General features: G+C 45.3%; 2 protein-coding genes across 6 annotated transcripts in view; both read left to right on the top strand.

Annotated features, from left to right (window-relative positions):
- The first annotated feature begins 857 nt into the window (after window positions 1–857).
- On the top strand, window positions 858–8,022 carry LOC105704483 (phosphorylase b kinase gamma catalytic chain, skeletal muscle/heart isoform). 2 transcript variants are annotated; one of them, XM_012433742.2, is made up of 9 exons: window positions 860–1,399; window positions 2,487–2,662; window positions 3,176–3,460; window positions 3,541–3,631; window positions 3,720–3,856; window positions 3,937–4,034; window positions 4,468–4,551; window positions 5,238–5,396; window positions 5,739–8,022. In XM_012433742.2, exons 1-9 carry the CDS (start codon window positions 1,308–1,310, stop codon window positions 5,871–5,873), a joined length of 1,257 nt encoding a protein of 418 aa, XP_012289165.1. In that variant the 5' UTR covers window positions 860–1,307; the 3' UTR covers window positions 5,874–8,022. The 2 variants fall into 2 exon arrangements, with proteins under 2 accessions (XP_012289174.1, XP_012289165.1); XM_012433751.2 differs by lacking the exon at window positions 4,468–4,551 and having other exon boundaries at window positions 858–1,399; window positions 5,739–5,879.
- A 1,825-nt stretch (window positions 8,023–9,847) lies between these two features.
- LOC105703896 (max-binding protein MNT) overlaps window positions 9,848–27,842 on the top strand; it is a 34,712-nt gene continuing 16,717 nt past the window's right edge. For 3 of the 4 annotated variants that reach the window (XM_023433876.1, XM_023433875.1, XM_023433877.1), the window contains exon 1: window positions 25,560–25,981. In XM_023433876.1, the coding sequence (XP_023289644.1) occupies window positions 25,711–25,981 (271 nt within the window). In that variant the 5' untranslated portion in view covers window positions 25,560–25,710. Of the gene's footprint in view, window positions 10,633–18,695; window positions 19,083–22,208; window positions 22,281–25,559; window positions 25,982–27,842 lie in introns of those variants that run through there. The other variant, XM_012432702.2, reaches the window with a different exon arrangement.

The raw sequence follows: 27,842 nt of genomic DNA, 5'->3' as shown, positions 1-27,842 counted from the left end.
CCTAACCTAACCTAACCTAACCTAACCTAACCTAACCTAACCTAACCTAACCAAGGCACTCTAATGCACTCTACGGCATTCTACGGCACCCTACGGCACTCTACGCAACTCTAGGGCACTCTAAGGCACTTTAGGGCACTATGTCACTTTACGACACTCTACGGCACTCTACGGTACTATACGGCACTCTGCGGCACTCTCCGGCACTCTCCGACTACTCTCCGGCACTCTCCGGCACTCTTCGGCATTCTGCGGCAACTCTCCGGCACTGTCCGACACTCTCCTGCAGTCTCCGGAACTCTCCGGCACTCTGCGGCACTCTCCGACACTATGCGGCAACGCTCCGGCACTCTGCGGCAACTCTCCGGCACCCTCCGGGACTCTCCGGCACTCTCCGGAACACTGCAGCACTCTCCGACACTATGCGGCACTCTCCAGAACTCTCCGACACTATGCGGCAACTCTCCGGCACTCTCCGGCAACGAATACGCTCAGAAGACGCTCGAAAACGCTTGGATACCCTCGATAACGCTCGATAACGCTAGTAGGGAAATGTAAAAATCATACTCGAAATGACTCGGCTTATATCCGTGGCTAGTGAGGATTTTTCGCAGCATTCGGCTCTCACGCATACTCGTTATGTGTAGCGCCGATGGTAGATGGCACCGTCATCGCGAGTGCGCGATCCCCTACCAGAAATTCGTTGCGCCGCCCTTGGGGGCAAAAAACGGTGAAAGCTAACGTACGAAACCAGAGGGCAGCACAGGATGCGATCGCGCCACCCTGCCCGTGAGCAATCTCCCAACTCATCTCTGCATAGAAATATATAGTTTACTATATATTTCATTGTTCTACTCCGCTGACAGGGAATCTACACCCATTTTTGATGATTTCTCCTACCCTCTGAGTCGCACGATGGCAACACTGCACGCGACCATGAATATCAGCCCATCGACAGCATTCTATATGATTCGATAGCACATATGTCACCGGGATACTCTCGGAACTTTCGTGCACTCGAAATTTCAAGTACGCAAATATGAGTGCCTCAGTTGGTTAGGTCTATGGATCACGGCTCAAGAGCCGCCAGTTCGTCAGTTGGTGCCAGTTGGTGTAAGTTGGTTGTTATCTAGTGGAAGGTGCAGCTGGCCGGTGGCCAGTGAGTCGAGTGAGACAGTCCTTCGCACCCGTTCGTACCTTGGACAGTTGGCGATGATCGCTAGCGTCTCGCTCGAGCGATGAATGGTGTCCGTCGTTGACAGCTTCCTTCAAAAAGGGCCTCTTTCGAGCATCACCTCGGTTAAACCATGGCGAAGGACGAGGGGGACGATCTCTTGCCGGACAAGGACGCCGCCAAAGGTTTCTACGCCAAGTACGAGCCCAAGGAGATCCTCGGAAGGTCCGTTCTTGTTTACAGACTGCTCTGCTATCTTAATTTGTATCTAACGGCACGAGATTCTTAAACCATTTTAAATATAAAAATAATATCCTGGAGTCACTTTTATTCCTATTATATTTGATTGCGTCAATCCATGTCCTCTCTCTAAATGACAAAGAAAGGGAAAATGTAACCAATGGAGTAATCATTGTTCAATTTTATATGGAGAATAGGAGGGGGAGTGTGTATAATAGTAAGTGGTTTTAAAATTATCATAGAATTATGACTTTTATTCGTGTTATTCTATGGACGATTACTAATCGCTAATGGAAATCAAATAATATTTGCGGAAGTAATTCATTTAAATTTGTAATATTTAATATATGGTGGCTCCATAGAACAGTGTTTTAGTGATTATGAGTATATGACATAACCTCTAAATTATGTAATTTTTGTTGAATTTCTTAAGCAGAGGTACTGCCTATATAGAAATTCAGTCAGATACTTTGTTTTATCAATATTCCGTGATTCACGTCACTCTTGTGTTGTACTGACCTTGCAAACAGAAGGTAACTGTGCTAGGTTAGTTTTTCATTGCTATTTATTAGAAATAACTCATTTAGACGATAATAATGAATTATCAAAATATTGAAATGTAATAAATAAGGTAACACTTCATAAGAGGAGATAAAAAGTGCATAAATATTGATAATTTATGCTTTTCCTTATTATAAGAATATTCAATTTGTTGTTATAGTTTTATCTGTGAATTTTGAATGCTAAGAATCATTGGATAAAGGGTGTAATTAAATCAATTTTGTCTATTAACATTAACCTCGATTTACGTCCATGTGATATAGCTGGGGTGATAGCTCAACAATTTCTGATAGCTGTGAAAGAAGTCCTATGACGTGCTTTCGGGAGATCACTTATGAAGGCAATATTGCCATATTTTCAATCGACCGCAATTTTATGACAAAGTTATTCATAATTTCTATGCATGTATAAATTACAGTTCTAGAAGATATATGTATTAAAAATATCGATGAAAACAATTCCAAGATTTTAAGGAGAAAATATACATTCAACTGTAATATAATTTGTGCAGAGGAATTTCATCGACAGTACGAAGATGTATAGAAAAAGAAACGGGAATAGAATATGCAGCGAAAATTATCGATATAAGTAATGAACCACACGATGGCACAGATGCTCACAGTATGAAGGATGCGACAATGCAAGAAGTACATATACTCCGAAAGGTGGCAGGCCACCCTTATATCAGTAAGTTTCTTCATGTCGTCTTTATGCGTTAAATTTTACAATATAAATGTAATCAATAGCTGCTACATTTTCTGCTCTTGAATAAGGTTTCGTGTATCTGGAATAAGGAAGAATAAAAGATTGACATTACTAATTGGCTGATAAAGCAATCATCTGTCTGCTGGTGAAACAAGAGAATTTTTATCTTATCCTGAGCCAGTTGTTTTGTTTTAACAGAGAACAGATATGTTACTTTATCAGGTCATCAGCCTGTTGCAATCTGTTACACAATCTGTTTTTAAATATATGCATTTTATACCGAATGTTAAATGACCTAATATTATTTTATGATATACATGCCTAGACATGAACCAAGAGATCAATATTTTATTTAATGTCAGTACTGCCCTGTAACAAATTCATAGCCTTCGAATAACAGTTATCTTAACTTACAGCCAAATAAATCTATATTAAAATTCTTCTTAATGATTTAACAAATTAAAATACTAAATTAATTTATTGATTAATTTCCAGTTGAATTACATGATGTCTTCGAATCCAGTACTTTCATCTTCTTAATCTTCGAATTGTGCAAAAACGGCGAACTTTTTGATTACCTGACATCAGTTGTGACACTTTCTGAAAAGAAGACCCGTTACATTATGAGACAGGTTTTCGAAGGGGTTCTACATATACATAATCAAGATATAGTGCACCGAGATTTAAAACCAGAGAATATACTACTTGATGACAATCTTAATGTGAAGATTACAGATTTCGGATTTGCAAGAATATTGAATTCTGGGGAAAAACTATATGGTTTGCACATGTTTATCAATATCTGTATATTTATTTAAATAGTTTCTATTATATTACGAGTTTTTTTTTTTTTATTATAGATCTATGCGGTACACCAGGTTACTTAGCTCCAGAAGTTCTCAAGTGTAATATGTTTGAGAATGCCGAAGGCTATGGATATGAAGTCGATGTGTAAATATCAGTGGGGCAACGGTTACAATACATAGCAAAAAATACACAATACAACTTGTAGACAGTTAATCTACTTCTTATTTTTCAGATGGGCATGCGGGGTAATTATGTTTACTCTCTTAGTCGGTTGTCCTCCTTTTTGGCACCGAAAACAGATGATCATGCTAAGAAACATAATGGAAGGAAAATATTCATTCACGTCACCAGAATGGACTGATATAACTGGTAAGAGTAGTGCAAATATATCTGTATATATATATTTTTTACCCTTTGTATACTTTTTGGTATTCAAATATAAATTTCAGATGCACCAAAAGATTTAATTAGAAAATTACTTGTGATCGATCCTAAGAAGCGAATTACCATCAAGGATGCATTGGAACATTCGTTCTTCCACACTATGGTGAGAATTTCTCTTTTGTTCATTGGCTATTTTTGATAGTATAATCTTTCTGCATTTTTTAAACATGGTGGGCTTATGTCATTACAAGGAATAAATTTATTATCGTGCACTTTGCTCATCTCATACTCACATGTGGATCGATATAGTAGGTGCTGTATAAAATTGTTTCGATGTAATATCAAGAAGCAAAAATATGATTTAATACTTTGTATCTTCACTTATTTTTTAATAGAATACTCATCAATTTTAATAATACACACAACTGTGTACTTTTTGCTGCTTATTTATTATTTAATTTCTCTCAAACAAATTCTAGAAAAATAGTATCGTTATAGACAGTAGTTAACGGTTGTTACACTCAAAAGATTAAAATGTAGTGGCATCACATCTTTGCATTGGTAAGTTAAATTATAATTTATAATTACCATTACAGCTATGGGATCAAGACATTGCGCCATTAAAGCGTTCATTGTCATCTAATTCACGTCGGCTCAGTAGGATATCTCAATTAGCCCTGGTAAATTATTTTATGTTTCATTCAATTAGAATCTGTGGTAATAATGGTTTCTTGCTGACTTCCCTTAACAAGGTTAACATTCTAGAATTATTACTAATTACTGTTACTTCCTGCTTTAATAAGTGCATCATTCAGATGATTCAATCAACGTCAAACTTATCTTTTCTTCACTTTGTTTTCCTTTCTTTTTTTTGTTTCCTTAAAAAAACCTTAATTTGAGCTTGAGATTATACTTCTGACTAGCAGGTCCAGATGTGTGCTGTATATCGTTAAGCAAGAATACATTTAAAGTTAACCAAACAGATGTAACATATTCATTTTATTGAGCAAAAAATTCATTTTCTATTTATATTCATGCACGCACATTTTAATGAAAAACTTACTCATTGCGCGCCATGAATAATCTACCACCAAGCATGTTCGAAACTACTTTATATCGGGTGTGATCGTCACATATATTTTATACTCTGGCTTGCTAATGATTGTTTCTTACTTGATTTACTTAAGTAACTAGTAACTAATGATCACGTAATGCTACCATCCTTAGATTAATGATTAATTTCACATGAATGTATAAAACAAATGTAAATTTTCAGTCGTTGACCGATGCGACTCTTAACTGCAGGTCTTATTCATGTTAAAACTATTTGCAGTAAACCATAACTCTGCTATATTTATTATCCTAGGAACTGAAAGCCAGGTCCTTCAACGCAAGGAAGCGGTTCCAACTAGCAATAATTTGTGTCCGAGCAGTCATCCGAATTAAAAGACTGCATACAACACCAGAGCCACTTTCTGCCCACGTCGCTCGTACCGATCCATACCGGATAAAACTCCTACGAAAGGTACGCAGTGTTCCCTATAAAAGAAAATCTATATTTTGAGGTGTCTTTTCACTCTCGCGGAAGAAAACAAGCAAGCTTTAATTAAAAACCAGGATATTACTTGTTAAACGAGAGAACTCATTTTTTAGATAAACTATCTCTGTGCTAAAACGTTTAAAAACGTTAAAAAAAATGTAGGATCGCGATTGAGCTTGCAATGTAAAATCTGATGTGGTGTAATTTGTATTTTGTGAGAAACACTGTTTAGTTTCTTCACCGATACAAATAATAGAAAAAGTTTTGTGGCGAAAAGAATGATACACGTGTTGAAGCGATTAGTTAACAATAATATTTTCTGTGCAGGTTATCGATGGTTGTGCGTTCAGAGTGTACGGGCATTGGGTGAAGAAGGGCGAAGGACAGAATCGTGCCGCGCTCTTTGAGAATACGCCAAAGACGGAATTGAAACATTTGTACGTGAGCAATCTGAGCAGATAGCCGTTGCTCAACGAGAAGCATATCTAGTTCAATTATCGTATATTCTTTGAGACCCCAGTGATTTGTCTGCAATTTGTTTGATTTAAATCGGAGGGACAACAGACGCTTCATTATATTGACATTCAAGGCCGTAGAATGCTCTTTAGCTTATTTTCTGTAATTATTTGTCGTTCATTTTTAGAAACAATGTCCGTTTTCTTCAATTAGTGCCGGAAACAGACCACTTTGTTGGGATTTTTGTTAGGCCAAAATTTAAGGTTAATCGCACAGTTGGGAAACATTTTGCGTAGAAGTCTGTAAACCTTGTAGAGATTGTTTATCACTTGCTTCCTTTGTAAGTTACGGGGGAAGATGGAACATGTCAGGGTCACAACTTGTCATTGTCAAGAAACGACAATCTTAGGTATTAATAGAGAACCTGTGTTTATAACGTCGCTGTTGAAAATAATTTCTAACCTAGGCAAACGTGGAAGCGGTGCATAGACTACGAACATTTTTCTTGATACACTGTACACGGAGAAATAATTGTTACGAAGCAGATAATAACGTTTACTGTATATTGGTGGACATGAATGCCTTCCTTTCGTATATTGTCGGCATCGAATGCGCTATAATTTATCAATATTTCCTATCAGATTGTGTAAATGATATTATTTTTTCAGAGGTAGCTAATTATTTTTCCGTGGTAATCACAGGAATGTCCGACGTCTTATTGGATAAGATACTGTTTGCTGTGGTTGCAAATTAAATTTTTTTCTGGCGATTCGATAAAGGCAGGTAGAAATGTTTTAAGACCGTGTGAAATAGAATTTCTTCTGTTTCCTTCGGTCTATTAGACATTTCGACGGAAAACATTTTCATCAAGCATTATGGTACGAAAAAGAAAGAAAAGAACATACGTGTTCGAAGAAATTTTATGTTGTAAAACCGATCAATTTAATCTTTCCCTCAGAGGGGAAATTACTTTTGCAATAAATATTCAAAATCAACGTACAACCGATTTTAAACTGACTCGGTCGAACCTGAAATATTTGAAATATTAGAAATATCTGCATTGTTTGTGACAAGTATTCCGCGTAAATGTGTGTACATAAGAGCGGACACGGTGCTTGTATAATCTTTAAATATACAAGGTTCTATTTTCATTCAATGTCGTTCTAAGTCTGACCGATGATTCTATAAAGTCTTAAAAATAATAATTACTTGTGGTTTCCAAGAAGGGTGCAGTGGAGGGTCCTGAATCCTTTCAAAAGCCTTTCAATGTCTCCTTGTATGTATTTATGATACGCCACATAATTGATTATGCTTTAAAGGAACAAGAAAACTAGTACTAAAGACCAGAGACTGGTTTACGCGTGACGTTTAAATTCAGTGTAGGTACTAGATTGCGTTTTCAAAGTTTTCAGACACCGTCTGTGAAGTTTAATCGAAATGTTCAAACAACGATTATAGATGTTTCTATCGACAAACCCATGGATCTGTTTGTCACGTAGTATTGTATAAATTCTAGTCAATTCGCAAAGCGGAGAACATTAACATTTTATTCTGTTATGCTATTCTGATACTTACTGCCAATGCAAATTAGGTAATTAGTTCCAAATTCGTATAAGCGTGTTTTTAAGAGAATACCGCGTGAGCCACGTTATCATTTATCGATAAATTATATAATGGTCCGGTACACGAATAAATTTGTTTACTCCCCTGAGGAATGTCTTTCTTTAAGTTTCTTTTTATCACTCGGAGACCAAAAGGGAACTGAACTACAATAAAGTCAGGAAGAGTGTACGCACGAAGTAAAAATATGTTGCATAAATAATGAATATGCGTGTGAATACAAAGGGTGTATATTTATTTGTAACGTGTGTATTTATTATTTTTGGGGCAGACATTCTTTCATTTTGAACAAATTTCGAGCCACTAACTTTCGAGGTTGAAATTGAGGCGATGAGTTATTTATCGACAGACATTGTATAAAGATATTTTAAGTCGTAGTTTATGATATTGAAGATGTCAAATGTTTAGCTGTGTTTATAGTTTATAGTTTATATATTTTTAGATGCTGGTACTTTTACCCGGAGTGTGCATTGTAAAATAGAAGTGTCGACGAAAGACAACCGGTAACAATATACATTCGTGTTTGCAAAATCAACCGTGCGTTTCATTAATTTCAAATGATCCCCTCTTTCAACAAGCTTATAAAAAGACACAAATTACTAGAAGTATACAATGAAGAAAAAGGCAACGTGTTAAACATCGTTCAAAGTTTACCCGTTTCATGTGTACCAAAGTCATTTTTCCGAATCCATGATAATCGACTCTGAATGCGTTTTGCATGATTGTACGTACTGCTTGATATAGAAATATTTTTCAGTAAGAAAAAGGATCTTAAGTAAGAATAAATAGTGGTTATAAAATTTTACGCTCTTATTTGGACGAGACGGTCAGAAAGCTTAAAAGGAAGTCAACGTAAACTTATGGATGCTCTTAAATAAAATAGAAAATACACGTTCAGATAAGTTGCTCGACTCTGTAAAAAGTAGGGTATAGCAAGATGAATAAATCATATCCGTTTGCGCGGGGTATTTTTTTCTCCAAGTCAAAGGAGCGTACGCGACACGCCCACGAGACTGAGTCTTTTGCACGCACGAACGCGCGTGCTTCACGTCACGTCGAGTGCACGCGGACGCGAGCGCCAGTGTTGCCAACTCCGCCGTCTCGAAGCTCATTGGTCGAGCGGCAGCCAATCACGGATCAAGGTACGCGGAGGGAAAATTCCGTACTTTTTAAATTTAAAAATACAAAACGGCGATTACAAGCAAAGACAATCGGTCAACGGAATAACGATAAAGGTGAGTGGGGTGAGATAAAGGACAGAAGTCGTTGCATGCGTTAAAATATCGCATGACTGAAATTTTGAAAGCCATACATCGTTTAAAGGATATATTTCTAGATTAATATCTCAGGGTGCAGGGCGTCGGCGCCTGCTCGTCGAAAATGGAAGGACATAAATATGGGCATACGCATGCTCGGTTTACATTGGTTGCTTTAAATTCCCGTAAGATTCGCGGGAAAAGCGTAAACACGCGACATCGATTTACGACACCGATTGCGCCCCCCGTCGTGCTTCTCATTTTAAATGACACGGAAAGCGCGTGCAAACCCGACGACACGTTTACGAGCTACTTCAATTTTCGATCGTGAACGCACGCATCACAATAAGTCGAACCACAGTCATTCTTCCCTGCCAAAAGAAAAATTCACTTCCCAGAATTTCCGTGGATCGATCGAAGAAAACGTTAATATAAGATGTCCAATAGGATTTGGACAATATTTATTCGCACACCGTTTACAGCGGACTAAAGTCGAACCACCCTTTGAGATTCAGGGTAGCGTTTCATAAAACCCGAGTAATCAAGAAAACGTCCATTATTTCTGCCACCCTACCCGCGACGTAACGTACACATCCACCGGGAGAAGAGATTGCGTTCCACTATGCACCGGTCGCGTCACGCGGCCAGGCCATAGGCGTAGGACCTCGGGGTCCGTCCCGCTTATCCGATTATACGGAGAACAGAGCTGAGAAAGAGAAAACAGCGAGCCTTCCTCTCTTTGCCTCGGTAAAACGGTTACGCGGCGCAACATGGCGACACCCCATTAAACGGCAAGAGAGAAAGAGAAAGAACGGACCCCTCTTTCCATCCCGCTGCCTTGGGGAGAGCACCAGGGGGGAACGGTCGGGCTGGCGGGGCCCACGCGTCCTACGTCCATGGGCCGGGCGCGATCAAAGCCGAGCACGCGCTCGTAGCCCGCGCCTGCGCCGCTCTACTCGCGCCGGCCGCGCGCGATTCCCGCGATCCGATTGGTCGAGCCGCACCTCCCCCTCGGCGGCCGCTCACTTCGCCACGCTTTCGGCGCGCTCCGGGCAGGTCGGGTCGCTCGTCCGGATCGGGGAGTGCGCATGAGCGGAGCAGCGGCAACGTCGCGCGGCGTCGATCCATGTGACGGAGGGCGAGCTGGCGAAGTAACGTGACAATAGGTGGCAGCGGTTAAAGCGGGCGATCACGGGCGATGCCGCTGTCCCCGCCGCTGCCAGCCGCCGCAGTCGTCTCGTGGTGAGAGCAGCGGGCCGCGGTGGAACGTCGAGTGCCTCGAGTGACCCGGGCGAGTCGGAGCGGCCGGGGAGCGGTCGCGTGACTCGCGGTGGGCCGCGGCGTCGGAGGGGTCCGGGGCGTGGGGACGCGGGCGGAGTGCGCGCGACGTCGGGCCCGGTCGAACGGGTCCCCGGGCGGTCGCGGGCGGGCACGGAGGATACGGCGCGTTGCGGGCGACACGTCTCCCGCACTCGGGCGCCTCGGAGCAGCGGGCCGCTGCGTCACATGGGCCGCGCTCATTGGTCGATAGAGCCGCGTGACGTCACGGGGGGCGCCGCCATTGGCCAGGGCCGCGAGCCCGGACACGTGAATCGTGGCCAAGCAAGCATGGCCGTTGATGCGCAGTGGTTAACACTTGTAAAATGCCTCTGCCACGCGTCAGATCGATCGGCTCGTAGCCGCCGCGTGCTCTAGACCGCCGCGCGCGTCGAGCCTGGCCGAGGGCAGCCCAGGCGAACCCGAAGCAGTCGCGAGATCGGTCGAGCGGCGATCGAGCTCCGCGGGCGAGCCGCGCCTCCTGGGACCGTCCGGACGGCGGCGCGCTCCTTTTCCTCCCGACCAGGGGCCAACGGCCTCCCGAGCGACGAGACCCCGTCCACGGCTCTTCCGTAAGTACCGATCTCTCTATCTCTCTCTTTCTCTCTTCGAGTCTCTCCCCCTTCCCTCCCTCGTGCTCTCCGCTCGACCTCCTATCGCCCCGGTCTCCTTCGGATCGGGGCGCCTTTTGGCGCGGAGGGCGGCACCGAGCTCGGGCGCGGGTCGCTCCGGACGCGGCCGAGCCCGCGCCCTTCCGCGTGCTCGCCCCCGCGCGCGCCGCCCGGCCCGGGCGCGCCGCCAGAGCGCGTGTAGGTGGTTGCGTGGCGTGTTCGTCCTGCTGGGCCGCGCCAGCCAATGGCAGGCCTCGCCTGCCGTGACGTCACCGCGAGCCCGCCTCCCATTGGCCGGGGACGCGTGCGCCGTCGCGCCGCGCGGCCGCTCGGCACGTTTCGCCCGGTCGCGATCCGAGGCCGAGTCCGGCCGAGCCCGCGATTGTTTTCTCCGTCGCGGCGCTCCCGCTCGCGACTTTGTCAACGGCCGCGGGCGAGGACTCGCGAAAAGCACCGATCCGAAGGCGGGGAGCGGCCTCCCTCGGAGGCTCGCGGGACGCGCGACCGACCCGCTGACAGCCGTCGATATAGCTCGGCCTCGATTGGCGCGCGTCCGCGCCGCGGCCAATCACCGGCCGGCTCCAACGGAATCGTTACTCCGCTACCGGAGCGAAGACCGCGGCCGGATACGGTGTGCGCGGGCCACGCGCGAGCGAGCCGCGCCGAGTCGCGAGGGCGCCGCGCTAATAGGCGGACCCCCGAGATGGGTCCGTCGATACCCGCCAGACATTGGGTTATAAAAAGATAACTGCGCCTCTGGGGTGCGTGCATCGGGTGCTCTCCTATTTTTATACCCCGCGGTTTTCCGGACACTTTTCGCCCGGGCTTCGTGCCTGCCGCCGCGGCTTTACCGACGCCAGTAGGGATCCCTTTTACCGAGAGCTCTCTCGCTGCCGGTATTTCGATCCGAGCCCTCGGCTCCGTGGATTTTTATTTAGAAGCGGGAGGAACGACGACCCTCGGGCTCGATGTTATATCTCGGTTTTTCGATCGCCGGGGACCTCGCGGTAATCGGTAATCTCGTCGCTCCTATTTTCTTCGCGGCAGTGCTCCTCGGTAGTTTCTTAGACCTCGTCGGGTAATGTTTCCTTTTTCTACCGCTTGTCCTGGCTATTCTCAGTCAATTAACGACCCAGGTACGTCGCGCCTTTCTCTTGCCGAGCGGCCGCGTCCACGCGATGCAGCTTTTTCCTCGACTCACGTGCCCGGTGCGTGCAAATCGTTACTCCATCGTCCGACCTCGCATCCATAACCTTTTTCGACGGGCGCGGAGTAGCGCTCGCAAGGTCCGAAATCGCCGGACGGACGGCGGGAGATAAGCGAAACGTGCACACCCGCGATTATCTCGTAGCATTTGTTTACCCTTTTTTATTTAATGAATTACGTTTCTTTAAGGGGATAAGGAACGGACGAAAAGCGCGACGGCTCAGGGGGTCGCGTCTCGTTTAATAACCAGGACTCTTCGACGTTTTAATTCAACTTGCAATTGCGGAGGATACGGTGTCTTCTTATTTTCATCTCGCCTCTTGGCACGACCCCAGGGTGAATATTTATCCACAAATGCGAACGCACGAGGCGTGGAATCCGAGGTAGCCGTTACGTATCTCGTGCTTTCCCGAGCGGAGAAAAAGAAAACAAGAACGAGAGAATAACCGTTTACGGCTGGTTCATCCGATAGGGTTCAAGGATTGCCGCGAAGTTCACACCTCCGAAGTTCCCTCTCGCCGATTGGCCTTATCGTCTCTTTCGCGAGTGTCGCGGCGAGAGGAGGAGATCCGTGATTACGGTGACATACTTGCTCGTGAGAGAATTGCATTGCGTTAATACGCCCTGTCTTTTATCAATCACTCGAACCCTCTTTTCCTTTTGCTTCGTTAAGACGCCTTCAATTCGCGGGGAGTTTATCGAGAATTTTTCTTCCCGATACGGACTGACCGGGGTTCAGAAGAGACGCTGATCGGTGGCGCGAAGGCTGCGGAGAGGGGGAAGGCGCGTTTGATTCGAAACGGACCAATGGGAGCTGCGCGCGACGACCGGCCAGCCAATCAGAGGCGCGCGTGCGCCGGCCGAGCTGGTAAACGTGTTTATACTCGTGCAGTGGTCGCACGCATGCGACACCGTTCTTTGTAGCTATTCTTAACGGACGTACGTAGAACCAAAGGTACGCGTGACTTTTCTTCAGATCTCGAAAGCTTCGTCCGTCAGAGGCGAACGTGTATTTGTTTTATATCTCTTTTCTTACGCTCTCACCATCACGATGTGAGAACACGCTGAAGTCCGCCATCTTGGATATGAAACTGACCAATGGGAGGCGCCCGCACGACGGTTGTAAAACGTGTTTACACCCGCGCAGTGATCGCACGCGGGCGATACCGTTCTTAACATACGTGCATGAAACATGCGGTACACCTGATTTTTCGTCAGACCTCGAAAGCTCCTACTTTTAGACGTCGACTACCTGTTGGGTTTGTTTTATATTCGTTTTTGTTATGTTGTTGAAATTATAACGTATGAGTACGTCGAGGTCAGCCATGTTGGACGTGAAGCTGACCAATCGCAGGTGCGCGTGCGCCGACCGAAGCGCAAGACGTGTTTATACCTGTGCTCTGATTGCACGCGTGCGACACCGTTCCTCGTAGTTATTCTTAACGAACGTGCACAGAGCTAGAGGTGCGCATGATTTTTGTTCAAATCTCTAGAGCCCCCCCCTATTTTTTTAGACGCGAATAACGTATTGTTATTTTGTCACGTTTTTGAAATCATAACCTAAGAGAGCTCGTTAACACTAGGTTTACGGGATCCGTCAATTTGACGGAATTCAAACTTCGAAAAGAAATACCGAAGAAACCATAGCATTAATTTTAACCATTTTTGTATCGTAAATTAATCATTTCATCCAAAGAATTTGTACACGCAATTATTTTTTCCTAAGCCTTCTAATTATTAAAATCTGTATGTAGTATACCTATCTCTACGAAACCCGACAAATTGACGGACTAGCTAACTTCATAAACAATCCATATATATATTTGCTTCGTTGCAGAGAGTGTAAGGCGAAGATGAGAGTGAAAGTTGGCATTGAAAGTGGAGAGATAGAAGGATCTTCGGATAGTGAAGAGGAAAGCTTCTTGAAAGGGTGTTGTAGCGAGAAAAGGATGCGCATTCTTTCTAGTTCTGACTCCGAGGATGAGAGGACGAGCATTTCAATCATTTCCGTGATAATTTTTAAAAAAGGACTTTTTACTTATTAATGATTCATTTAAACGTAATGCCTAGTGTTTAATTCAGACTTAATTTGGATAAATTGATTTTTTAAAGAAAATGCGGGTTTTCGTTTACCCGTCAATTTGACGGATGCTCGTAGAAACAGGTATATATAAAACGCCCGAAAACCTAGTGTTAAGATCAGCCATATTGGACATGAAGCTAATCAATCAGAACCGACCTCGTGGAGCGCACAGTCCATAGTCGAAGAGGACATGCACCTGGCGGTGATACCGACGAATGATATCAATGACGGATATTTTTAAGATTCTTTCGAGATGCGTCGATCCCCTAGGGAAAATAGTCCCCGTATAGAGAATCTCCCAGACACGTCTCACCTGTACATTAATATCACCACCGACGGCTGTGGATAGAAATATTGTGAAAGGGGTATAGGTATCGGGTAGCAGTAATTGAAGGAGAGAAGTTGACAATCGTATTAATTCGCTGACACCGATGTGGATTGAAAAGAAGAATTGCGGGGCGTATTAGAATGCCGGATTTCGTAATCGCGATGGAAGCTACGGGACTCGGTGAAGTCATCACCGAGGCGTGGGAAGTGCGGATGGGTACTTTCTGCATTGACAAAAAAGATTCTACGTGTGTCAAGGGAGTTCATATTTGGAGACTGACGGATAAGGGTTTCATAGTTGTATCTGTATTTAAATCCAGTTATTTAGAGACACGTATGGCTATAAATCGTTACAATTGTATATGCGGAAAGATATTACGACGTACATTTATTCGCGGCATTTAATTGCAAGTCGATATATGTGCCCGTAATTATGAAAGTGGTCTAAGTCATATATTTTTTGTTTCGAGATTACATTGAATTAATTTCGTTTGAAATAATATGGCGTGTAATGACTGATAAACTCATTTTTTTTTTTTTTTAATTTTGACTTAGACCACTTTCATAATTATGGGCACATATTGTCTCTTGGCGTTTCCGTACGTACAGGGGAACGAATTCGAGATCTCTTTTTTTCCGGGATATTTTTAATTCGCGATGTACGGGGAATCTAAGTCGCTTGAGACGCTTCCAACCGTCTTGTAATTTGGTTTTATTCAATTTATCAGTCGCGTTTGAGTCTCGAGCACGCGCTAATCTTTACGTCGTTGGAATAAGTCACGCCCGTCGAGAGCGCGGCACGGGGGGAGTGTTTATTTGTTTTTAAATGTACTCGCACAATGTACTCACCGAAGATTGCGTGCCCTCGAAAGTGCGTGTCTACGTCAATAACACGTTCCCGCGGAAAGGAAAAGTGCACTGGAATTCTCACCGAATTACTGAATCCCCGCTAGAGCGTGTAGGATATTTTCCTATTTATTATCGAGGGAATATCAATGATCGGTGGCTTCCTAAACGATCCGGGGAAAACCCACGAGAAATGAATATCTTCTTTCAGGGATGCCAATCCATTCCAGATATGTGCCCATAATTATGAAAGTGGTCTAAGTCATATATTTTTTGTTTCGAAATTACATTGAATTAATTTAGTTTGAAATAATGTGGCGTGAAATAACTGATAAACTCATTTTTTTTTTTTAATTTTGACTTAGACCACTTTCATAATTATGGGCACATATGACGTTTTGTTACTCGATAAAAAAAAGAAAAAAAAAACACGTAATACGAAATGCCAGATTTCTCGACATCCGTAAGGTGTTAAGGGGATGCGAAAGTGGCATCCGAGAGCTCAATCGTTCGTGAAACTTTTTTTTCCGAACTGGGTGTACCGAATCGTTTCTAACTGTACAACGTGAACACGGAGACCATAAGGAAGGTCCTGACACTTATGAAATATCATTTGTTAATAAAAAAAAAAAATGTGGAAAATATCAACAATTTTTTTTTTTTATTGAAATTTCATGGGTGTCGGGATGTTACTTACAGCCTCCATATTCACATTGTCAAGTTTGAAACTATTCGATATCCTCAGTTCGGAGAAGAGTTTCATAAACGAGACCTCTTTGATGTCACTTTAAGGTGAAGTGAAACACGTCGAGGAACTTGATCAACGTCGATAAAGACGATTTTTCTAAATGCCTACGTTGCCGACGTTCGTTTTTATATTGACAGCTGGGTCGAATTATATTCTGTATTGTACCAAATGGCATATTCCACCTGTCGTTTTCGTACAATAATTATAGAGAAATCGAAGTAAAACTCCAGAAATTCTCTGGATTCATGCCTTCTGGGCCCTAATTGACTGCGGAGGGACCCCTTGCGTCATCTGTGATTTCCAGGTCAATTAAATTTTCACTCCGAGACCTCGTATTACCATCGTTTTAGCAAAGAAGCGCATACAACACTTTTTTGCGTTTATCCCGTTCAAATGCGAGTTTATCGATTACCAGAGTGTTCTAAATTCTCGTAAAATTGTCCTGGCCCTTTCGATTCTCATATCAGAGCCTTCGATAATTGTATATTGATCGAAATATGAGAGCTCGACGCCATTTTGGTTCTGGTCTGGACTGAGTTAAAAAATTTCTTTGGAAGATCCAAATTTTTAATGTGTCAGGACAATTCTTAGCTGATCAGGAGTGATGTGTCAATAGTTTTGGACAGTTTGGCCTAATACCCTTAAAAAAAAAAATGTTGTATTCGAATCGACTGATTTGAAGGGTGTTTCACTTCACCTTAACATCCCCTTAAATTGTTCATGAACTGCGCACAGATGAGCATGAAATCTGGCTTGATCTTTGGAAAGCCGCCGTTTATCCGATCCTTCATTGTATTCGATCTAATAGGGACCTTTTTTCGTTTCGATATAAGGCGTGCATTCAATTGAACGGAAGTCATTACACCCGTGGTGTTGATTTCGCCTGTTCTTGGGTGTAATTAGTCGTTCCTAAGGAAAGGCCGACGTGTTTTGGAGTACGCCTCGGATATGGTAGCACGCAATCTCCAGGCCCACTTTTCGAGCGTTTCTCGCGATCTATCGCAAGGAGAAATCTCGAGACGAGAGATCTCGCGAGCGAATCGCTAAATCGGCGAGTCTCCGTTGGCCTCTTTCGAGGTGTATTTCTTTTTCTTAAACCACCTCGATCGCGCCTTCGGACTCTTAATGCCCGATTCGCAAGTCGAGAGGACAGACACGCCTAACCTTCGCGTCTTCCTCGATTGTTCGCCTCGATTCTTGCCATCACACGAATCCGTAACGATAAACTGCAACTATAGTACCGCCGAACATTTACTTACATAATCAATATTTAGGTAACTAAGAACACGGCTAAGAAGAATTAAATGTAACCACAGTATCGCCGAACATTTATTTACATAACTAATACTTAGATGATTAAAAACACGGCAAAGAAACATCGAAAATAGTAATACAAAACAAATTGGTTTGGACTTATTTGAACTCGAAAAAGACATGGAGGTTAACGCGATTTGCGGTGAAAAAAGATTGTGGTTTCCTCTAAAGCTCTTGAAACGTTTAAATCTCTGAATGTATACATTTTCCCGGTTCAAATTGGGGCAATAAAATGTAACTATAATATCGTCCAACATTTATTTACATAACTAATAATTAGAGGATTAAAAACACGGCAGAGAAGCATCGAAGATGGAAATACAAAACAAATTGGTTTGGGTTAAATCAAACTCGAAAAAGACATGGAGGGTAACGCGATTTGCGGCGAAAAAAATTGTGGTTTCCTCTAAAGCTCTTGAAACGTTTAAATCTCTGAATGTATAAATTTTCACGGTTCAAATTGGGGCAATAAAATATAACTATAATACCGTCGAACATTTATTTACATGACTAATAATTAGAGGATTAAAAACACGGCAGTGAAGCATCGAAGATGGAAATACAAAACAAATTGGTTTGGGTTAAATCAAGCTCGAAAAAGACATGGAGGGTAACGCGATTTGCGGCGAAAAAAATGGTGGTTTCCTCTAAAGCTCTTGAAACGTTTAACCCTTTGCGGTCGCATTTTCCCAAGGTCAAGAGAATTTTGGTGGCTGAGAGTAGACATACGACCGCAAAGGGTTAAATCTCTGAATGTATGAATTTTCTCGGTTCAAATTGGGGCAATAAAATATAACTATAATACCGTCGAACATTTATTTACGTGACTAATAATTAGAGGATTAAAAACACGGCAGAGAAGCGTCGAAGATGGAAATACAAAACAAATTGGTTTGGGTTCAATCGAACTCGAAAAAGACGTGGAGGTTAACGCGATTTGCGGCGAAAAAAATGGTGGTTTCCTCTAAAGCTCTTGAAACGTTTAAATCTCTGAATGTATATATTTTCTCGGTTCAAATTGGGGCAATAAAATATAACTATAATACCGCCGAACATTTATTTACATGACTAATAATTAGAGGATTAAAAAACACGACAAAGAAACATCGAAAATAGTAATACAAAACAAATTGGTTTGGACTCAATCGAACTCGAAAAAGACATGGAGGTTAACGCGATTTGCGGCGAAAAAAATTGTGGTTTCCTCTAAAGCTCTTGAAACGTTTAAATCTCTGAATGTATACATTTTCTCGGTTGAAATTGGGGCAATAAAATATAACTATAATACCGTCCAACATTTATTTACATAACTAATAATTAGAGGATTAAAAACACGGCAGATAAGCATCGAAGATGGAAATACAAAACAAATTGGTTTGGGTTAAATCGGAGTCGAGGAAGGCATGGAAATTAACTTGCTTTGAGGCGAGAAATAATTGTTGCTTCCTGTGAGGTTTGGAAAGGTTTAAATCTCTAAATTGATGATATTTCTTGGTTTAGATTGGAGCGAAGAGGAAGCCGGAGGGGGCCAGCTCGTTTCGCAGCCGTCTCGAGCGCCGACCATCGAATCCCCAGCCTGGTCCTGCTTCCGGCCTCTCCGCTCCGGAATCCCCGCGTGTCGGCGAGCCCCTGTCTCTCCGGCCCGTCCCAGCCTCCCGGGGGTCGCGCTCTCGGCGAGGTCGACGCCGAACGGTCCCGGAGGGCCTCGATCGTGGATGTGAGCCCGTGACACCCGCGGCCTCAAAATGAGCCTGGAAACGTTGTTGGAGGCGGCCCGTTATGTCGAGCTGCAGGAGAAGAGGGAACGCGTCGCCAGCACCTCTTCCTCGGAGCATTCGCACTCCTCCGTGTCCCGATCCAGCCTCTACGGGTCCGGAGAGACGCACGGTAAGTTTATCCTCTCGCTGCAGTTTGCGAGTTTATCGCCGCTCCCAGGGCGGGTTGACGATTACTCATTTAGTTGCGGTAAGATTTTAAGGTGTATTCCAGGGCGGAGCGGAGTGCCCGGATTTCTCTGGAAGAACTTGCGAGGTGTCGCCGAGTCGGAGCAAAAGTCGCCAAACGGTGAAATCGAAAACCAGGGGTCAATTAAACCGAAACGGTGACAAGGACACACGAATACGACGGAAATTCGATTCCAGCTATACATTTTTAATACATAACAATGATTAAACGGTCGGTCGTTAGCACTCGTAAAGCGACAATATATCGTTTTTCGGCACTAAAAGAGTTAAAGATCGCCGGACCCGTAACTTGCGACTTCAAAAGCAAAGTTTGTAGACGTACCATTAACACGTTCCCTGCCGCGTGGGGCGTATGCGCCCCACGCTGAACTTTCCGTTCAAGCCATTTGGTATTATCATTGTAAAATGAAGAATTTTTTAAAAATTCATTATGTAGTTAATTATGGGGATATTAATACTATTGCTGATGCGCTCGTTTAATCGGCGCGGCGTGAACGGAAAGTCTTCAAAAAACGGTCTGGCAGGGAACGTGTTAAAATCGCCCAGTTTGTGATATATCGCCCGATCCGGGCACTCTGGCACGGAGAGCTCATGATACTTCACGGTACTGTACCAGCGTTTGGGAAGAAAATCTTGTACCACAGCCCACGATACACGTCGCACATTTGCGGCGCCGGGCTTCCAGAGAAGAACTGAAACGACGCATATTTGCGGCGCTGATAGCGAACGTGTTAAAAAAGAAAATAGATAACGCCACTGGGACGCTTCGAAAAAAACGAGCGGCCGGTAGCGTCGTTGGGTGGACGAAAAGGTGGATTGATACGGAAAAACGGTGCGGCGTCGCGTCGGTCCTCGGGCACGAGGACTTTCGCCGGCAGCGTGGCCCGCTGCGCCCAGTGGCGGCCTCTACGTGGCTGGCACCACCGGCGGCCGCGGGGCCAGGGGGGGAAGGGGGGGAGCCGGAGGAGAATGGCTCCGGGAAAGGGCGGGCGGAGGAGGAAGAGGACCGGCGGAAGTCGCGTTGCCCCGTTACCGGGACGACGAGGGTCGCGCGGCAGGTAGGAGGCACGGCGGGAGAGGGTGTACGGAGTGGGCGGGGAGGGGCGGGGTACGCTGGGTCGGAGCAAAGGACGCGCGGGAGTGGGGGTTGCTTCGGTCAGTGACTCTGGGCTGCGACAGCTCCGCGCTTCATTCACGGTCCCGCTGCCGCGCGCCGTTGATGGCCTCCGTCTCTCTCTTCCTCTTTGCCCGTCCACCTCGCCGTCTCCGTCGTTTGCGCTCGATCGAGCCGCTCCTCCGTTACGAGGAAAGGGTTTGTTTGCCCGATAAACTCATTTAGTGAGTCGGGACCGTACTGGCCGCTGCGGAGGGTTCTCTTGGTTTTCGATCGGTCGGTAAGGGGGATTTCTCGTGGGCGGGGGAGGAGGGTCGAAGGGTCGTTTTCGACGGCATGTCGAGGAACGGGGGAAGGGGCTTTATGGCCTGCCACGAGACGTATGCGTAAACGGTCGCACGAAGCCGGGAGGCTCCCTCGCGTGCCTCGCTCCCGGGAGGCCGGGGATCGGACGCTGCCTTACCGACCTTGGGGCGCGTGCTTACAAAAGGATTTAAAGGACGTCACTCGGCGCGAGCCGGGCCCCGCGGGGCGCGGGGAGGGCCACTTCGGCTCGCCGCGCTTGGCTGGGGCTCCGGGTGCGCGGTGCATGCCGGCCAGGGACGGCGGAGGGGCGGGCAGCGGAGTGCAGCGCCGCGAGCACGAGGACGGGCGGCGGTCTGCGCGGGCGCGCTGCCCCGGCTGCCCCCACCCGGCGGCGCGCGGCCGCGTGGTGCGCTGATCAATCTCCGACGTTGCCAGCTCCTCCTTACCCGGGGGACCTGGGACGCGCGTCTCCGCGTCCCGCTCGCGAGACCCCCGCGAGACGCCGCGCCACCCCCACCACTCCGCAACGCGCCGTCTCGGACACGTGGAAACGAGTTTCTTTTAATATTTCGTACGTCATCGACCTGTAGATTCTGTGATCCTCCCCCCTCCCGCCGGGCCCTCTGACGTATGCATCGCCCGTGGGTTAGGTTATGTCGCTTGGCCCTGCGCGCGCTTGGACTCGACTCCCCGGCTTGCACGGGGCGTTGTAACCCCGCGGGGAACCCCGCGTGTCTCGCGGATTTTATTGCTCTCTGTCTCGGGAATTTTAGATCGCGCGACTCAAAGGGATCGAGCTAGCGGCTGGCGTTAGGGTTCGCCAGGAGGTTTAATAGTCGCGAAATGGGCTAACGATAGTGGCTGGGTCCAAGCTGTCGAGATCCTCGTTTCTCGTTCTCTCGCTCTTCCGGACCCCTGGGGAAGGGATCGGAGGAGCCTTTATGCGTATACACTTCCTACGCTTTCGCGGCACATGGGCAACGCCGATTTGCGAAATGCGTGGATTCGAAACAACCGTTATTCCGTTTAGAAATCTTACGATGCGCGCGTTTCATGGATCACGGCTTAACTCGAAATGGCGTAAACGCTGCCCGGAGTTTATGGCCTGCTTCGAGTGCGCGCACCCGCCGCTACTTCGGCGGGCCGTTGCCAGGTGGCGACACCGCTCGGGAACTGTCCGCGTCGGACGTGAAATTTTTATATATATATATCTGTCTTCGGCGAGCGTAAGCTGCCGCGAGGTCACGAGGGCCTCTTTATTTTCGTCTTGTTACTCGAGCGACTGACCCGAAAAATAAGAGAGGCGGGAATTGTTATCTCCTCCCAAGTCGAAAATTTAGCAAAACTTCCGCGCAACGCGAATACACGTGCCGGTTGGGAAAAAAATATATATATATTTTAACCGTGATCAAAGATGGAGACGATGCTCCTGAATTCGGAATCTATTCTAGCGGAGGAAATGTCCCTTTTGCAGATGCAATTTAGTCAGCTTGTGAAGATTTCGCAGATTTCACGTCGAATCAGGATGCGCTCTAGGTCATTCGAGGCGATTTTAATTCCTATCTCATTTTCGAACTACCGTTGAATTTTTTGAGTTAACGTGTCTTTTTTCTCCCTTCCTGTTTTTAGGGGTCAAGTCTAAGAGGGACCGCACGGAGCCCGACGATCTGTTCTGCGAGGAGAAGATGTTGATCATTGACGGTGAGTCCGTTTCCATTTCACTCCCTGCAATTTTAACAACTCGAGGGTTACACAATACGCTCACGCCTGAGTCACGTGATACTCGTGGTACGCTACACGTAGCGTGCATAAATTAGGCCGCGCACTTTATCTCCTACTCGTGCCGGAGTTTCGGCGATAAAAGTCACAGCTACGCCGATGAATGATTAAGAAAAAATTGAAAATAAAAATAAAAAAAGGGCTGGGTTGAATCTTTGACGTTCAGTTCGGTCGCCTAACATTTTTGACCATATTTTCTCGAAATCTCCTTCATTACTTTTCTTAGGCGGGGGTTCCCGTAATTCTCTTCCAATTGTTTCCTGCATTTGCCATACTTTCTACGCCTTTCTGCGGCAGTTAACTTGAACGTCTTGAAAAATTCAGAACGCAAGTCTTGATTTTTGTCTTAACCTTTGACTACGAAGAGCACACGAGCGCCTAAAAAAAAAACGAGCATCAAAGGAGCCTAACTCGACTTCTTTCTTACAACATACCGTACTATTGACACATTTCCTTTTCTGAACGTTCCGCAGTCAAACGATGGAAAAGAAAGAAAGAAAAAAACGTTCTTTTGTTTTCATGCAATTGCTTCAAGAAAGGCGTTCACTTTTACTTTACCGTTGACAACTTCAGGTGGTATAAATTACTTTAGAGAATTACTGCACGGAAAATCATAATCTCTTCAAAAAACACCTACGGTGTAAAAAAAACTTTGCCAAACACATTTTTATTTCCGACTTTAACTACAAAAATAGCTCAACAATGGAAATCAATTATCTTTGCCAAATACAATATTACTTTCATACTACTAAAATTCTAATCAGTTATTTTTCCCAAATGTCATAGTATATTTTCCCCCACATAATACAAGTACATCCATTCCAAAAAATTTGTTTTGCCTCGGAATAATGTCTGGGAAAATGTTCAGTTTTCTACTTCATCTTATAAAATAAATAAAATTAGATTAGAGAATTACTGCACGGAAAATCATAATCTCAAATTGGCGACCCTTCCACGGTTCTCGAAACTTATTGAATTTCATATTCTTAGCGAAGATCCACACTCTTGTTCCGCCAGTTCGTCCATCGTGTATTTTCTTGCCGTAATTAGGACATCCGGCATTCGGCGATTATATACGCGACACGTTTTCCTGTCTCCACCGAGGGGGTCCTGAAAGCCTTCGACAAAGACGCGTTCTACGTGAAAAAAAAAGGAAATGAAAAAGAAATGTGCGTCGCGGGACACACGACCGAAGTGATACTTCAGCAATTCATTTGCATTATGTAAAGACGTAGCTCCTATTCCCAAATTGAAAGGTCCAGCTTCGCAGCTTATCGGGTTTGTTTCCTTCTCCCTTTCACTTATATTCTCCTCCCTTGCGTATGTATATACAGACTGATATATTCATATTATATGTTTATACTATATACACACACATACACGTACGGGGTAGATGACGTCACAGGCTCGGTATGCAGGAAAGAGAGAGGGGATGCATTCCAATGCGTAACGCTTTTCCGTTACATCTCGTAATTTCCAGCATTTTACTCCTCAAATGGGCGGCGCACAAGAAGTTTTACTTAAAAGAAAAGAAAAAGATGCACCCGCAATTTATCGTGTAGCTACATTTTAATGAGACGGGCACCTGCGATCACGCTCAGTGACATATTTACCCGCCTCCGTTCCTTGCACCTCTCCTCGCGGAGACACGGATGCCGGCTTGTCCTCTCCCGGACTCCCCCCTACCCGCCCCCTGTCGGTACGTTCGGGTTTCAATGACACCGCGTGACACGCGGCGCGGCGTTTGTACGTGCGGAGCGCGGGCCGGATCGCGAGCGCTGATTGGTCCACTCCGCTGGCGCTCGCGCTCCATTGGCGTCGAAAGATGGGGGCGGGCGGTCACGCGGGAGGCAAGGGGGTGGGCGCAGGGGGCCAGCGGCGGCAGGTTAGTGGCAATGCCACTTAAGTTTGGACTTCAGTCGGCACTCGCGAGACGGGCCGGAGTGACCCTTGGGGACGACCTCGATGCGCTGCGTTATGGCGATATGGAAGGGACCTAAGGTACCGACGTGAATGCAACGTGCGGTTGATAAGGAAGATACCGACGGTGTGTGGAGACTGCGAAGAGGGAACAGGGAGGTGGTCGGACGAGATGGCGTCGGGATATCTGCCGGCGAGGGAGAACGTGGATTTTTAGAATGTGAAGAGATTTCTAGTCTCTTGTACTTTGTCGGACTGTAGGGTGGAATGGCGAATGGTATTTTGTGGTTCCATGGGTGCGTGGTTCGTGATCGCTCGAAGGATCGTCGGTAATCGTGGCACACGTCGGCACACGTGGAGGATCGATATCGTAAGCTCGTGACTCTCGATACGCATCGAACGAACGGTAGCTTTCGATATGGATCGGAGGTGGAGAGGTTTATCGAAGGTCGGTAAATTATCTTTAGGATATCGGGTGTGCGTATGGATTTGGCGTAATATCGATGAAGTGTTATCGATCGACTAGGGATCTCCGGAGATTAGGTGCGGCGATTTCGGGGATGATCGGATCGAAGAAAAAAGAACCGGGCTTCTCGGATATGCATCTTGAAGGGAGAGCAAATTATATGTACGTCTGTACATGTTTTTTTTCCCTCACAATTAAATTCACCGAATCGAACGTTAGTTTCCTAGCGTGGTGTCTTTGGAATCAACTCCTGCCATTCTTGGACTAGCTGGAGGATTTTCGCTTAAATGGGGGTCAAGTGCTCCCGTTAAGTCCTCTTGAACTTCAAGCCTCGAACTGTCTCGCGACGTTATTTCATTAATTTCCCGACGTACCCGCCGATTACGGTGTCAAGGGGCGGAAAAGTGATATCACTCCAGGGACGCAGGAACGTCCCGTGGATTGTTCGCGCGGGATTTACGCGTACTCGCGGTTAAAAAGTACGGCTAGAAAGTAGACTAGATGTTCCGTGGACTATCGGCTGCGGTTATATGGCACCGTTTCGGAAATCGAAGTCGTCCCCGACGCATGAATTCCCTCTCGGGGAGGGTAGCCGCCGCGAGATGAAACTCCGATGCGGATTTCGCCCGTTCCGGGGAGGCCGAAAGAGACTCTCTCTATTAGCTCGCCTAAAGGTCCGATGAATGGTTCCCGATGCGGAACTAAAAACATGGAACTTCTTTCCGTAGGGAGAGGAAGACCGGTGGGGAATTCTCGCACGAACCTAGGAACCAGGTGGGCGAACTGTTATCCATCGTAGACTTTTGTGTTACGAGGAATCCTGGGAATTAAATACGTGTCTCGTGTGTGGACATTAATCGAAAGACCGATAGATGCTCCGGGTGACTATCTTCGTTTGGCCGCGAGGAACGGGAAGAGGCGGACCGATCAGCTAGTCCGGTTTTGTGATAACGAGGGACTTAAAAGATGGGAGTCCTCTTGTTGGGAGAAGGACCTTCGACTATCCATCCTCACATGAACCTCGACGTGGTGGGGCATGTTAGGTCTTCCGAGGCTGGAGGAAAGTCGGCGATCACGGCCGGGACCGAGAACACGGCCCGGAATGATAGTGTCGTGCCCTCCACCCAAGTCGTTGGTATAATCAATGTGGTCGATTGCACCAATACCGTCGATGACGATCACAGTCGATGGATGCCGCCTCCACCTAAGAAGAAATGGATCCGACATTACCTCCTCGGTGAGCTTCGCCATTCTGAGATGCTCCTTTTAAGGTGAAGTGAAACACGTCGATTAACTTGATCAACGTCGATAAAGAAGATTTTTCTAAATGCCTATGTTGTTGACGTTCGTTTTTATATCGACAGCTATACCGAATTATATTGGGTATTGTACCAAATGGCATACTCCGCCTGTCGTTTTCGTACAATAATTATCAAGAAATCGAAGTAAAACTCCAGAAATCCTCTGGATTCATGCTTTCTGGGGCCCTAATTGACTGCAGAGAGACCCCTTGCGCCATCTGTGATTTCCAGGTAAATTAAATTTTCACTCCGAGACCTCGTATTACCATCGTTTTGGCATAGAAGCGTATACAACACTTTGTTTGCCCTTATCCCGTTCAAATGTGAGTTTATCGACTATCAAAGTGTTCTAAATTGTCGTAAAATTGTCCTGACCCTTTCGATTCTCATATCAGAGCCTTCGATAATTATATACTGATCGAAATATGAGAGATCGACGCCATTTTGGTTCTGGTCTGGGCTGAGTTAAAAAATTCTTTTAAAAAATTCAAATTTTGAATGTGTCAGGACAATTCTTAGATGATCAGGAGTGATTTGTCAAAGTTTCGGACAGTTTGATCTAATACCCTTCAAAAAAAGTGTTGTATTCGAATCGACTGATTTGCTGCACCTTAAGGTGAAGTGAAACACGCCGAGGAACTTGATAGACGTTGGTGAAAAAAGATCTTTCTAAATACCTACGTTGAGGACGTTTGTTTTTATATCGACGGCTGTGTCGTTTGGTATTGTACTAAATGACACAATTACGATATTGGGTATTGTAATAAATGACACATTCCACCTGTCGTTTTCGTATAATCATTATAAAGAAATCTAGGTAAAACTTCAGAAATCCCCTGGATTCATGTTTCGACTGAATTTCCGTTCCTAGACCTCGTATTACCATCGTTTTACCGTAGAAACGCATAAGACACTTTTTTTGCCCTTCTCTCGTTCAAATGCCAGTTTCTCGATTACCATAGTGTTCTAAGTTGTCGTACAATTGTCCCGACCCTTTCGTTTCTCATATTGGAGCCTTCAGTAATTGCATATCGATCGAAATATGAGAGCTCGACCTTGTTTTGCTTCTGGTCTGGGATGAGTTAAAAAATGTCGCTTCAGAAATCTTCATTTTTAAAGTGTCGGGACAATTCTTAGGTGCTCGCGAGTCATGCTTCAAAGTTTCAAAAAGTCTGATCCAATACCCTTTAAAAAAAAGTGTCTTACTCGAATCGACCGATTTGAGGGGGGTTTCACTTCACCTTAATTGTTTTCGCTCCAAGAGTGATCAACTATTTTATAGAATTAAATTGGACGTCTTAAAAATAGAAGCACCGATTGGGAAGATTTTTTTTATTGTTCGCCATTTTTTCATAACCATTGGCTCAAGACGTGCGTCGGTCAGGGGGATTTTTTAGACGGAGTTCTCGGATGCTTTATTTACCTCTGATACAAGGGGGAATTCTTTCTTATCTCTTCTGTTTTTCTTCTCTCGTTTTGGCCTCGGGGCCCCTCGAGTGGCCGTATTTATTTTCCCAGCCAATCGCACGTTCGGCTAGCATGACTGGTTGGTCAAATTTTTCCAGCTTTAATAGCCCGGAGGTAAATCGGTAGTGACGTCATTGTTCGTCGGTTCGGAAGGCCGAAATCATGAGGTAACACTTTTTTTTATATTTTCTCCTTTTAGGTCAAGGCTCTTTGGTCTCCTGTTCCGGGAGAACTAGTCTCTCTCCTTATTCCCGCTATTGACAGGCGGAAACGATATTTAACCCATTTGCATCGTAAGGAAGTATGAATTAGAGGATCCTTATCACCGAA

This window comes from Orussus abietinus, unplaced genomic scaffold (assembly GCF_000612105.2).
Source record: "Orussus abietinus isolate OABI.00-Male unplaced genomic scaffold, Oabi_2.0 scaffold168, whole genome shotgun sequence".
Lineage (NCBI taxonomy): Eukaryota > Metazoa > Arthropoda > Insecta > Hymenoptera > Orussidae > Orussus > Orussus abietinus.
This window is presented reverse-complemented; position numbering and strand designations above follow the sequence as displayed.

Bases quoted from the DNA above. Each gene is read 5' to 3' on its own strand.
- LOC105704483 (XM_012433742.2), top strand. From the start codon at position 1,308: ATGGCGAAGGACGAGGGGGACGATCTCTTGCCGGACAAGGACGCCGCC. The intron at 1,400-2,486 runs GTCCGTTCTTGT...TAATTTGTGCAG, and splicing joins CCCAAGGAGATCCTCGGAAG to AGGAATTTCATCGACAGTAC. The intron at 3,632-3,719 runs GTAAATATCAGT...CTTATTTTTCAG, and splicing joins TATGGATATGAAGTCGATGT to ATGGGCATGCGGGGTAATTA.